This window comes from Paroedura picta, chromosome 3 (genome assembly GCF_049243985.1).
Source record: "Paroedura picta isolate Pp20150507F chromosome 3, Ppicta_v3.0, whole genome shotgun sequence".
NCBI lineage: Eukaryota > Metazoa > Chordata > Lepidosauria > Squamata > Gekkonidae > Paroedura > Paroedura picta.
The window spans coordinates 85,444,627-85,458,268 of record NC_135371.1 but is presented as its reverse complement, the minus strand read 5'-3'; the positions used below and the strand labels follow the sequence as shown (position 1 = coordinate 85,458,268).

General features: G+C 40.7%; 1 protein-coding gene across 6 annotated transcripts in view; it reads right to left on the bottom strand.

Annotated features, from left to right (window-relative positions):
* MAPK9 (mitogen-activated protein kinase 9) overlaps nt 1-13,642 on the bottom strand; it is a 66,369-nt gene that overhangs the window by 28,037 nt on the left and 24,690 nt on the right. For all 6 annotated transcript variants that reach the window (XR_013229219.1, XR_013229220.1, XM_077326675.1 and 3 more), the window contains exons 2-6: nt 12,281-12,453; nt 11,263-11,392; nt 5,819-5,877; nt 4,469-4,607; nt 1,013-1,178 (exon numbers count right to left, since the gene is read on the bottom strand). Coding sequence is in view for 4 of the 6 variants with exons in the window: in XM_077326675.1 (XP_077182790.1) it covers nt 1,013-1,178; nt 4,469-4,607; nt 5,819-5,877; nt 11,263-11,392; nt 12,281-12,402 (616 nt within the window). In the remaining 2 variants the exon portion in view is untranslated. The remainder of the gene's footprint in view (nt 1-1,012; nt 1,179-4,468; nt 4,608-5,818; nt 5,878-11,262; nt 11,393-12,280; nt 12,454-13,642) is intronic.

Below are 13,642 nucleotides of genomic sequence, written 5' to 3'. Positions count from 1 at the left end.
CTCTGGATTAGGGCCTGTATATATTGAGATCATGGAGTATGTCTTTTGTTCAAATGTAAACTATATTACCAAATCCAAATGAGAGTATTAACAGCATTGCTCTATGAATGTCCTCGAGACTTGAGGAATCACCTTCTTCTTCTATCAGGCACAAATAAAACTCTTACATCAAATATTGCTAAATTTGCCTGGCTAACTACTGTAATCAGAAGAAAATGGGATATTAATCCATAAGCACTGATATAAGAAAATTCTGTGACAACTTAAAATGCATTCTTTTAGCAATTTAATTGTCTTTAGCTTTTGATAGGCTAAGACTAAAGGATGCTATTCTATAAAAAACCCCAACACATTTTAGTGATTCTTAGATTTCAGGATGACACAATTAGATTGTTCTTCTTTGTAAATTTGATATCTTGTTTGTATTATGTCTGCACTATGACTACTGGTCTATGACCACAAACAAACGACTTTGACCTGTATCTATAGCATAGGTTTACTCAGATTAGTACAGCGCTTCACATTCTGTGTGTTGTGGTAAAACATCCACAAACCCTCAGGATTTGTGTTTTACAAGAATTTCTATCCCAAACTTCCTTGTTATGTGGGAACATCATGAAACCAAATTGGCAACCTGAAGGATTGTATTTACTACAGCTAAAAAATTTAAAGTGGCAGTGAGTAGTATTCTGCTGTAGCCACGGGGAGGGGGGGACCTCCACATTCTTACCAGAAGGGACTGAAAGGCAGCATTACATGCAAGAGGCAGATGGTCAGTACTGTGCAGTTCACAACTCTTCAAAAAGCAATCAGCATCCCTACCTACAATGGTACCTCAACAGCTGCTGCCATTCCACCAACATTACTTCAGGCAGTTATCTCACAGAGGCAGTCAAGCTGGAATATAGTGCGCCTACCAAAGTCAGTACTCCCCACCATGGAAGAACAACAGAGAGACACTGATCATGTAACTCACAGAGAAAAGTTATGGTATTTCTAAAATGTAACTTACCATTCTCTTTGTATCCCATGCCAAGAATAACCTCTGGTGCCCTGTAATACCGTGTTACTACATATGGGGTCATCATGAAATTAGTACATGCTGTTCTTGCAAGTCCAAAGTCAAGGATTTTGAGAGTACAATCTGATTTTACCACTATATTGCTGGGCTTTAAATCCTAAGAAAATAAAGAGTATCAATGAATGTAAAGATCACCACAACAATATCAGCACAGACAGTCCTATAAATTACCTTGAGTGATTTTTAAATAGAAAGACTATTGATAATTGTAATTAACATATCCAAGATATGCACTTCAAAATAAATATCTAATTACATATACTATTAAACACAATCCAAAATAAAATGATGCTTTGTTGTTCAGTTAAATATTGTTGTACCCAACCATTAACAATCCTATCTGGGAAACAGGTTTCTGCGTATTTCTGAAATCATGGCCTGACAAGCTGCGTATGATCTAGAACCTGACCGATGCACATCTCCTGGGTATCTGCGGCACACCCAGGTGGCGTCTGTGACCTTTCCTTCCTGAGAGTGATAAGACTGATGCTGAGTAAATCCATATGCTTTTGAATAGAAATAGCAAGTTCAGTAAAGTTTATAATTCACTGATTTGCAAAATAAGGCTCAGTTAGCTGTGATCATTTGTGCTGATAAACTCTCTATCTCTCCCCCATACAATTCAACTTAAATGACAGTTTGAAGTAGGCCTTGTGGGCAAACTATGGATAATTTCAAGCTGGTCTGCCTGAATTATGTCATAGACTTGTTTGAAAGACCCCTTGGCTGTACTAGCTTTTTTAAAAAAAAGTCAAGGTAAAGCGGGAACTCTGTTGGCAAGGAAAGCAATACACAGGATGCTTCCTTTTACACAGGATGCTTCCTTCACAGCTGTGATTTGTTCACTTCTGTAAAAAATCATAACAAAACAAAATCAGAGTCCAGTGGCACCTTTAAGACCAACAGAGATTTATTCAAGGCGTGAGCTTTCGAGTGCAAGCACTCTTCCTCAGACTATGAACTGACCAGCATGACAGTAGTCTGAGGAAGAGTGCTTGCACTCGAAAGCTCACACCTTGAATAAATCTTTGTTGGTCTTAAAGGTTTTGTTTTGTTGTGCTGCTTCAGACCAACATGGCTACCCACTTGAATTTAAAAAATCATGTTTGGATAAATCTATTTGGCAAATGGTGTAGCAGGTTGAGGCACAGCAACTGCAGGCACTTCTGGATGAACCCTTTGACCCTGACCCTTTTCAATATGGCTTCCCACTGGATTTGGGATTGAAACAGCACCATTGGTTTCAGTTGATGATCTCTAGCAACAACTGAACAAGGGCACTCTATCATTATTACCATTATCTATATCAGCATTATGTGATACAGTTAACATTTTGGTGAATCAACTATAATCAGTGTTTGGGGTAAAAGAGATATTCTCCATTGTTTTTATTGTTTTCTGCCAGCAAACAAAAATAAAAAAAATTCCATAGGAGATGCAGAGTCAACTAGTTGGGACCTGATGATGCACAACTCCTTTTAATCCCCAGTGGTCTTTAATCTTTGCCCAAGATCATTAGAAGCTTTGGATTGGGTAGTTATCTACAAGTAGATGTTACTCAGCTTTATATTTCATTATTTAAGCTCAGAGCAGCTGTGATGGTCCAGGATCAGTGCCTTGAGGATGTGATCAAATGCCTGAGGGCAAACAAACTGTAACTTAATCCAGACAAGTCTTATTGATGCTGGCTATAAAGGCAAAGGGTTTTGGCTGGTATTGACTTACCAGCCTCAGATGAGGTTTGAAGCTCAGGAGTATTCTAGGATCAGACCATGTTGATAAACAGCTTAGTAACATTGCTAAGAGTACCTTCTTTTGATTACACCTAGTTTGTATGCCAACTCCTTTATTTACACATTTTGACATAGCTATGCCAATAACTGCACTGAGCTTCGGGGGGGGGCGGTATACAAATATAATAAAATAAAAAACTTCCACAGTAAATTTTGCAGGGTTGTATCTGAAAGCAACTTCCAAATGCAGCAAGAATCATATCTTGGCACCTGTGGTTGGACACTTGTTCAGCACAGTGACACATTTTCTGCTGAGCCCAATTCTGCCCTTCTCTTTCCTCTGGTTCCCACAATCTTTCACCTAGTTGGGTACTCATTATCACTAGTATTGATGCAATAATGATAAATGCAGTTTTAAATGGCTTTAAATTGTTTTTAGTATTAACTGACTATATTGTATTAGTCCACTGAATTTATATGAGACAGTTTAATAAATAAGTTTATTTAACAAAGTAAGTAAGTGTTGGCTATTAGGTTAGAGCTCTCATCATCACTGAGCCACATCTGTTAGCATATTCCTACAAACCAGCTACACTCTTCAGGCAGCCTTCTCCTTCCAGTGCCTTCTCTCAGATTGCTCATTTAGCATTGCGGGGTGAGGAAAGGGGAACCTGCCTGAATTGTAAGCTGCTTTGAAGAAGAACAGTTGTTTCTTATATGAAGCTTTTCTCTACCCGAAGGAGTCTCAAAGCGGCTTACAGTCGCCTTCCCTTCCCTTTCCCCACAACAGACACCCTGTAAGGTGGCTGAGGTTGAGAGAGCCCTGATATTGCTGCTCGGTCAGAACAGCTTTCTCAGTGCCTTGGCAAGCCCAAGGTCACCCAGCTGACTGCATGTGGGGGAGTGAAGAACTGAACCCAGCTCGCTAGATTACAAGTCCGCAGTCCTAACCACTATACCAGACTGGATCTTTGACACCTTTGGGTAGAGAAAAGCTGCATATAAAAACCAACTCCTCTTCTTCATCATCCTTAAAAGGTCAGGAGCAGGAGAACACTGTAACAAGTTGGCTTATACATATTTTATGCCAATAAAAGGTTACTGGCTGACTGGCTGACTGACTGACTGACACGTTGACTGCAACTCACCTGCCAGCTACTGCCACACACCCTCTAAGAGCAGGCAAATGACTAAAGCCACATATCAGCCTGGGATAAAGAAAAACAACAACCAGGCACTACCCATGCTTGTGCTTTCTGAATAGTAACTCTAAATAATGGCATGTATTGGGGGTGCACTTAAAATAAACAGATGCTATTTTTGTAATAACCTGTACATCTAATTTTTACTTCACCTATTATTACTCAGATGAAAGATTCAACATCACAATAGAAAGGACATATATTTAGTAATTATTAGAGATTGGTTCAAAAGATTGGTGGCAAATAGGACAGAATAGTATCACAGTTATGCTGCCAAGATTACTTAGATTGGCTGTTGAATACTAGACACAGAGCCTTCCATTTGAACTGCTAAGGCTTGGTTGTTATCATCAATACTAGGTTTCACATATAGTTGATTATGAACAAAATAATAAAAGGCAAAACTTCATCACTGTAAACAATTAAGTGTGATTTTTCATACTACTACCTACTCTGTGGATGATTCCAGCTGAATGAAGATGTTTGATTCCACATAACATCTGGTACAGAAGGTAGGACATTCGTTCATGATCCAGCTCCATATGAATAACTTGGCACAAGTTAGCATCCATCAGTTCCATAACCAAATACCTGAAACATTTTTTTTAATATCTATTTTTATACATGTTTTTATTCTCACAAAAATCTAGAGTATCATCCTCTAGGAATGTTTTACTTTGTGCAATGAATGGAAGGGAAGAAAACTACAATTATAATAATATATAACTAGCTTGCAAAGTAGATATTTCCAATGAACTAGGTCTATAGTACTTAATGTGCATCCCTAAAAGGCAAAACTTTAGAAGTTTAGAACTTGAAAACTTTAGAATTTATTTAGAAGAACACAACTAAAAAAACTTCTTAGAATTTGAATTAGAACTACAACGCACCTCTGAATACAACTAGATTAACACGCAGTGTAATCCTAAAAACACTTTCCTGGGAGTAAGCCTCAACGAACAGACCTCAGTTGGATTCTGCTTAGGCAAACTCTCAGAGGAAATCAGATTAATTTGTGTGTGTACAATGGACAAGGTTGAGATTCAATAACAATACATTTCATTTTATGTAAATGTTCCACTAAAACTATAAATGTACAGCTCTGATGTTAGTTTATTCATAGTTTTAAAGATATGCAAGATTAGCAAGTTCAATTAAATCTTATATTACTTAGCAATGCAAAAGAGGTCTGTAAATCATGGAATAAAATTTCAAAATAATAGAAAACATCTATAGCTTGAACAAAAGAATCTTCACTAAATTCTAAGTCACAACTTTGGCAGTTGCCAGGCAATCACAATATTCCTGAGTTTTCCAAATTTGGTTTCTGTAAAGCAAAATGCGGAAAGCAGGAGTGGAAATGGAGGCCATAGAAAGTGTCCCACTCCTCTCTCATCATGTCCTTTGATGGAGAAGGACTTACTGGGGAGAAGCCCAGCAGCCACTGTGCAACTGGACACAGCCCAGCAACCACTGCACAAATGAGCAAGGGTTTTCCCAGGGAGATACTGCCTTGGGTAGGAAAAGCTGAAGATACAGGACCAGGAAAACATAGGCTGGCTAGTGGGTGGGAAGAAAAGCAGTGGGGGGAAAGGGAAGGGCTATGGCAGCTCCCAAGGGAAGGAAAAGAAGAATGAGTGGGGAAATGAGAAAGAGTGAAAATGAGATGTCCTAGCAAGTCCTTGTAGGTACCCATATATTCAAAATTCATTCTCATTTTCTTATACACAGCATATAAAAATTATATTTCCCCAAATCTGAAATGGGTAGTTATTAAAAAAAGGGAATATGCAAAAACTTACACATCTTGAAATTCTTCTAGTGACTTCTGTGGCGTGAATACATTTAACAAACTAATTATCTGTAAAACCAGAAGTAAAACAAATCACCATGTGGAAATAATATTGCATCACAAGGTTTTGTTGTATATTTGTAGAATGTACACAATGTTTTGTTTACTGACTTTGGACCTTCAGTCTACCAGCAGTATCAACAGCAGCAAAAAATAACTTTTAACATAAGGCGGTGGAAGTTGACTAAAACTTAACAGACCCTGAGAGCAATTAGAACAATTTCCTATATTTCCATTTAATTCTAATTTATATTTTAGCAGACTCATAGTCTAAGTGTTTAACATAATGCTATTTTATGAGTAAAACTGTGTTTTAGCCATATTATTTATGTAACTGTGAAATTGTTTTGACGTTGCAGGTATATGACCGTAATAAAGAATACTGATACTAATGATTTTAAAATTTTATTATCCCAAGTAGGCAGCATTTGCATGGTCCTAGTTGTTTCTCAATTACTGTAGAGGTGAGCACTGTGACAAAGGACAGATTTACAATACGAACCCAGGCAGAATTATTCCAGTCTAAACCTATCTGTATCACTTATCCTCATCCTAGAGCAGCCTTTTTCAACCTTTTGACCACGAATGAGCCCCTGAAATAAATTTTCTGGCTTCGGAGACCCCAAGAAGTGATATCACCGGGTCACTCGCTCCCCTTGCCTTTACTACTTCTACTTCTACTTCTACTACTACCACTACTACTACTACTACTACTACAGTGGCTCCCCCTCATGTAGGCTGGAAAGAAGGTCAGGAGCAAAGAAGGCAGCCCAGACTCCCCCATACCACACTACAACTGACTCCCCACTTTGACTTTTATACCTACAGCCTACTCACCGAGCCTCCAGGTAGAGATGGCCAGTTCCCTAGTTTGTGGCCAAGTCCATTAAGGCAGGAGGAGAAAGACTGTGGACCCCCTTTGGAGCTCCTGCAGGCCCCATGGACCTCTGGTTGGGAATCCCTGCCTTAGAGACTTCCACTGATATTCATAGGCTTAGAGTAGAGCAATGCCACATATGACTGCATTTACATTATCAATTACTGTAGAGGTGAGTACAGAAACAAAGAGATTTACAATATGAACTTAGGCAGTAATTCCAGTCTAAGCCTATTGATATCACTTGGGACCCACATACCTGAGGGACCGCCTGTCGCCCTATGTGCCCCGCAGGGCCAGGGCTTTCTCTGGCAACCAGGGCCAGGGCTTTCTCTGTCCTGGCCCCTACCTGGTGCAATGAGCTCCTGGGTGAGCTACAGGTCCTGTGGGAGCTGTCAGCGTTCCGCTGGGCCTGTAAAACGGAGCTCTTCCACCAGGTCTATGGTTGAGGCTGGGATTGGCAAGGAAGAACATTGCCCCCCTGGGGGGTTTGAAGTAGTCATCACCACCCTCCATCCCCCAATGCCCTTGTTTGGGTAGGGGAGACTGGTATTTTCCACCGTGTTGGGTATTTTTATAGTCTTTTAACGGGGGTTTTAATGGGGGATTTTAAGACTATTGTTACCCGCCACGAGCCTGTAGGGAGTGGTGGGAAATAAATCGAATAATAATAATTATTATCTTCTTCCTAGAGCAGCCTTTCTCAATGTTTTGACCATGGAGGAGCCCCTGAAATAAATGTTATGGCTTCGAGGATCCCCAGAAGTTATATAACCTGGTCACATCTCCTTGCCACACCTGAGAAGTGACAATACCACTCACAGCCTTCACCCTCCTTTCACTGCCTCCCCTCACCTTTACTACCACTATGGTGGCTCCCCCTCATGTAGGCTGGAAAGAAGGGCCCCCATGGTCCACAGACCTCTGGTTGGGAATTCCTCCCCTAGAGACTTTCACTGATATTCACAATCAAATGCATATGATTGAATTTATAGACTAAGATACATTGATTAGAATGATTTATCAAAAGTTCAGAACCTCATTAATGATCAGTGACACAATACTTTAGGTACAGGGCTGATTTTTTCATTAGGAAATCCTCTAACATTATTCCAGTAATCTAACACTGAGATCATTATAAAGCAGGGGTAGTAAACCTGTGGTCCTCCAGATGTTCATGGACTACAATTCCCATGAGCCCCTGCCAGCAACCGCTGGCAGGGGCTCCTGGGAATTGTAGTCCATGGACATCTGGAGGACCACAGGTTTACTACCCCTGATATAAACCCCTGATATAAAGCCCTGATATAAAGCCCAAATTCTTGCAATGAGCATGCTTTGTCTTCATCAGAACATATTGGGCGGGTGTTGTTTTTGTCAACATTTTTTAAATTTCAAAAAGTCCCCTGAGTATGCAGGAACTATGACTTTATCTATGTAACAAGCCCATTTTGTCACATATACAATGCACACTAGAGCAACATGGGGGAGAGGAGAGGTCTGCAGTGAGAGGGTAGAACTGGTAAAAATTGCCAAACTATCTGCAGAAATCCTCCACGGGCTCCAAGCTAAATATTATAGTGTTTTTTTTTTTCATATGGCTAAAAATATGCACTATTCATCTTCTGTGAAACAAAATGCTTTTATGGTATAGTTTCAATGTGTGTGTGTGTGTGTGTGTATATATATATATAGTGAGAGGGAGAAAGAGAGACGTCAGTAATTCTTTGACTCTTCTTTTATAGAAACTTCTCAGTTCAACATCTAACAATTTTTGTATATAAATAAATAAACAAATTGTTGGATGTCGAATTGAGCAGTTTCTATAAAAGAAGAAACTGGCCGCAGTGCTGTAATAAAATAAATTTGAATTATAAAAGAAGAAGAGTCAAAGAAAAACTGAAGATATATAAATGAAGCAGACAAATTTTCAGGTTCAGTGGGGCAGCCCCTAAATATGACTGCTCCAGTGAAGAGAGGGATGAAGCTCGTTCCCTTCTATTCTGTGAACAGAACTCAAGAGAAAGATCTATCTCTTTTCCTTCCCCCACGCAATTACAGCAGCCAAACCTTGGCAACTGATTCTTGCAATGAGCATGCTCTGTCTTCATCAGAACATATTGGGCGGGTGTTAGCACAAGCAAATTCCTCCACTGCCTAGCAATACACTGGGAATAAAGACTCTGAGGGTAGAAGAGATCTCAGACAGCATCTTCCACAGAATATACCCAAGATTCAAGCCTATGTATTTGTGATGGCAGACATGAAACTAACCCACCTTTTAAAAAATCCTATTCCCAACCCAACCCAGTTATTAAATATAACAATAGAGAAATGAAAGATTCAGGTGGCTAGCTGTGTTGGCCTGAAGCAGCACAATGAAGTTTGAGTTCAGTGATAAAGCAATGACTTACAGTATTTTCCACAACAGTAATTATTAGAATCCTACTGATACTGAGCTTGGTACTGTTATACGAGGAACAACTTATATCCTTTTCTGTACTATTGTTCTTAAAATTTTATTTACTATACATAAGGCTGCCACTCCCAACCTGAAAATACTGAAAATTCAATTGCAATGTATCAGAAAAGTATAGTTTATGTTGCTCTATATTGGGGGAGAAAGAATATAATTTTTTTCCTCCATGAAGAGCAGGCAAGAGTATAACCAAAGCTGCTCTTAAGCAGTTTTCAGATTAGTTTTATTATATACTGAAAACTGAAAGCCAAGAAAACCAATTACCTTCCTGAAGTCAATAAACTTTAATCACTTCAATATATCACCTTGTTACATTAATGTATGAAATTAGATTTTGGACAAGTTACTAGATTTTATCTGCTGTGATTTCATCTTGGACTGACGTGCTCTATTAACAATGAATTTTTACAATTTATACACAAGAACATCATATGTTCCAATGAACTAAATTCATTAAGGCCTAATCATGTGGTGAACTCAGGCATGATAAACACTTCCCTGTGGTTCAGCTCAGTCTTATGTTGGTAGCATATGGAAGCTTCCATCAAGTGGTGACTTTCAATACTTGGCAGTAGTCTTAACTAAAATACAGTAGTGGTACAGAAAGCTATATATATAGCTGACACAGTGTTTTCTCAGCTCATGTTCCCAAATGTCTTCTCTTCACTTGAAACACACATCTTCATCGGCCAGAAACGCAAGTTGCATGCACTTGAGAGATTTCACTACCAGTTCAATAATTTTCCTCTAGCACCAATTTGAGCCTGGACTAGCCTTTTCAGTCAGACTGTACAGATGCCATAAGACAATTGTTTTATTTTTCAGCAATTATTTTGCTGGAATTTGAAAACATATTGTTTTAGCAATGTTAAATGAGATACTGTGAAGAAAGAAAAGCTTCTCCGGGTGTTGAGAAACCTTGGAAGCCAGGGTGGAGGCCTCAGTAGGCCAGTTCTATCACAATTACCATGATGAAACTGGACAACCCTCATATCTTTAACCCCCACCCCGCTCCGGAGGAGCAGGAAGAATAAAGGAGTAAGGGCAAGTGGGGAGGAATTAGGGCGGGATCTGTCCGGGATAAAAACTCGGAGGGCCCAATCAGGAGCCGTGAAGCCAAAGCACGGCTCCCCATTGGCTGGTTAGCCCAGCCTCGTCTGGGTCGGCCAGGGAGTCGCCGCTCAGAGGAAGAAGCCTTCCCCAGCAGTAAGTCCTCAAGCAGGCTTCCCCTCGCCCAGGGAGCCTTCTGCCGGGCCCTGGGGCAGGCTCGCCTGCCCTTGGGCCCGGCAGAAGGCCACAAAGCCCACTCCTGCCGTCCCGAGCCTTCTGCCGGGCCCTGGGGCATCCGAGCCTGCCCCTGGGCCCTGCAGTAGGCCGCAAACCCTGCCGCCGCCTTCCCGAGCCTTCTGCCGGGCCCTAGGGCAGCCGAGCCTGCCCCTGGGACCGGCAGTAGGCCGCAAAGCCTGCCGCCGCCGTCCCGAGCCTTCTGCCGGGCCCTGGGGCAGCCGAGCCTGCCCCTGGGCCCGGCAGTAGGCCGCAAAGCCTGCTGCCGCCTTCCTGAGCCTTCTGTCGAGCCTAACAGAAGTTCCCAAGGCCACCTACCTTACTCTGTTCCTCCCTTCCTCCCAGCATTCCCTTTGTCCTTCCCTTCCTCCCTCTCTTCCATCTGCCTCTTTCTGGCTACCTGTTTCTCTCCCTCTTCTTCTGTCTCTATCTTCCTCCCTTTCTTTCTGTCTTTCTGTCTCTTTCTCCTTTTCCTCCTTCCTTCGCCCCATCCCTCCACCCACCCACCATGCTAGGGCCCGCTGTATTTTGCCCACAGCGGGCTTAATATCTAGTGTATTTTATTAAAGTCATAAGAAATCTAGAAATTCAGTTGGCATGCATACAACATCCATGTTGGTCTTAAAGGTGCCACTGGACTCAAATTTTAAAATGCTTAATATATATTAATACACAACTATTATATAGATGCTTCAATTACAGCACCCACTGGACTATTTTACATTTATTTGTATGCTCAATTAAAGTTACTCACATTTTTGTGATTGACACACTTTAGAAGCACAAGTTCCCTATAAGCTCGTTTTGCATGTGTTTGATTCTGAAACGGACGACTCAACTTCTTTACAGCAACATTGATCCCAAGGACTGTGTCAAATGCAGCACTGGAAGGGAAAGATAGAAGCATGTTAATTCCAGCCCTTTAAAATGGGGATCATGCACTGAAAGGCTTGCTGAAGCTCTCTGTTGTTTTTCTGACAGAATATGATAAAATAGCCTAAAATTCCCATTTTATATGGTTTTCTTCTCCCTTGTTGCCTGCCACCAATTCTCCAACTAATACACAGGCCATCCTTTGCCTCATTAGCCCAGATGCCTGCATCACATCTTTAAAGTTGGAAACAGAAAGAAATAACACTGCAGTTTCTGGCTGAGGAAAGACAGTGGTGTTCTATGGCTGCTGTGCACATGCGTTCTTTGTTTTCTTTCAGAGAACACATATGCACAGTGATCATAACACTGACTGGAAAACATAGACCCATGGCTATCTGGATAGCCCCCCTGGGTTTTAAAGGGCTGGGAAAGCGCCTTGTGAGAGAGTATGTCATTGGGGAAAACAGGGAGAAAAAAGGCAAAAACAGCCACTTGACCACTTCCCTAAGAGAAATTGCTTGTTGCTTCTGGCGATGCCATCCTATACAGATGAGTCAACACACCTATGTCTCAACAAAAGAACATTTTTTAAAGATTTTTTTCTAAAAAATTATTCAACCAAATCCAAATTAAAATATCAACTTTGTTAAGAATCCTTCTACAAGTTAGGTTTTAGAAAATTCTACAAATTATGTTTCAGCAAATTCCTCTTTAGCCGACAATTTTGACAGTTCTCTTATTAGTAGACAAAACGAAACAGAACATTTTACTCTGGAAATTCGGCAAGTACAATATCTCTTAATTCTTATTTACTGTTAATAATTCATATTCTGGTAATATGCAGTTCACCTTTTTAATGTATCAAGGCTGCTTATCTATTTTAGATTAAAAATACTCACCAAACAATGCCTTGAGCCCCAGAGCCAATCGGCTTCAATTGCTGGTATCTTTTAAGTACAGTGAATGTGGAGTCTGCAACTTGAACGCTGTAAAACTGACTGTCACATTTACTCTCGCTCATGATGTAGTGTCATGTAGGTTGCCTCTAAAGAGTTGGCACACTTTTCAAGATCTATATAAAGAGAGTAGCCAAAAAGTCAAATATGTACATTTATTTATTTATTCGATTTATTCCCTGCTGTTCACCCAGGCTCTGATCCTACAAATAAAATTTCATAAAACCCTGAGCCATAATAACATAAAAATACAATAACACGATGGCATTAGCAAAACACAGTCTTCCTTCCCTGATCAGCTATGAATGATCTTTCTCTTATAAATTAGATAACCTGAAAAGAGATGGAGTGTGGGGAGGATGGGCTTGTGCATTTAGATACCTATCTGAAGGCTGGAATAGCATCATGGGTCATCAAAAGGGGATTTAGTATGACTGATCATTGCAATATAAGACACGTGATAATCCAGATTCCTTAATTTTTCTGAGATACATTAAGCCACTCAGTTATGCATTTTGCTGTGCTCTGTCTGAGCAGAAAAATGGTGAGTAGTCAAACATCAACAGCAACCTCATATGGTCACTTAAAGTAATTTATAGAGACATGCTAGCAGCCTGGCCAAGTAAATCTACTTTCCCCCCTGTTTACAGTTCTCTACCAGTCCGACCTCTCTGGGTGCCTTAGCTAAGTTACTTTTCCTGTTATATTGCTGTTGTTTAAGACCATTAAAATTGTGTTATTCAGAACCACTGTTAGATATGTGATATGTTAGGTTGTTCCATGTATCCTCCTGCGATGTTATATGTAAACCACCCTGAGTTGTATGGAATTAAAAATTAAATGCATACATACATACTGAGTCCTGAACCGGATGGCCCAGACGAGGCTGATCTTGTCAGATCTAAGAAGCACTGGCCCTGGCTAGTACTTGGAAGGGAGTCAACCAACAAAGTCTAGGGTTGCTAGGAAGCAGGCAATGCCAACCCACCTCTGTCCATCTCTTGCAGTCAGCTGCAACACAACAGCACTTTTCACTACCAATTCAAAACATATAAGCAACTCTTACAGAGAAACAGAAACCCCATTCTGATCAATAAACCTGAAACAAGTACCTAGGTAGCTGCTTTGGAATTTTCCTACTTGTTTGTTTGTATCCTTAGCTACTGCTGGAAATCTCTAAAGTCGCAGGAGATCTGGGACAAACACCTCACTACATACCTGTCTCAAAGCCGGCAGGAAAGTAAGTGGAGCAGGGGCTCAGGCGGCAGCGGTGACATCCCTCGGCAAAAGACTACCCCCCCCCCG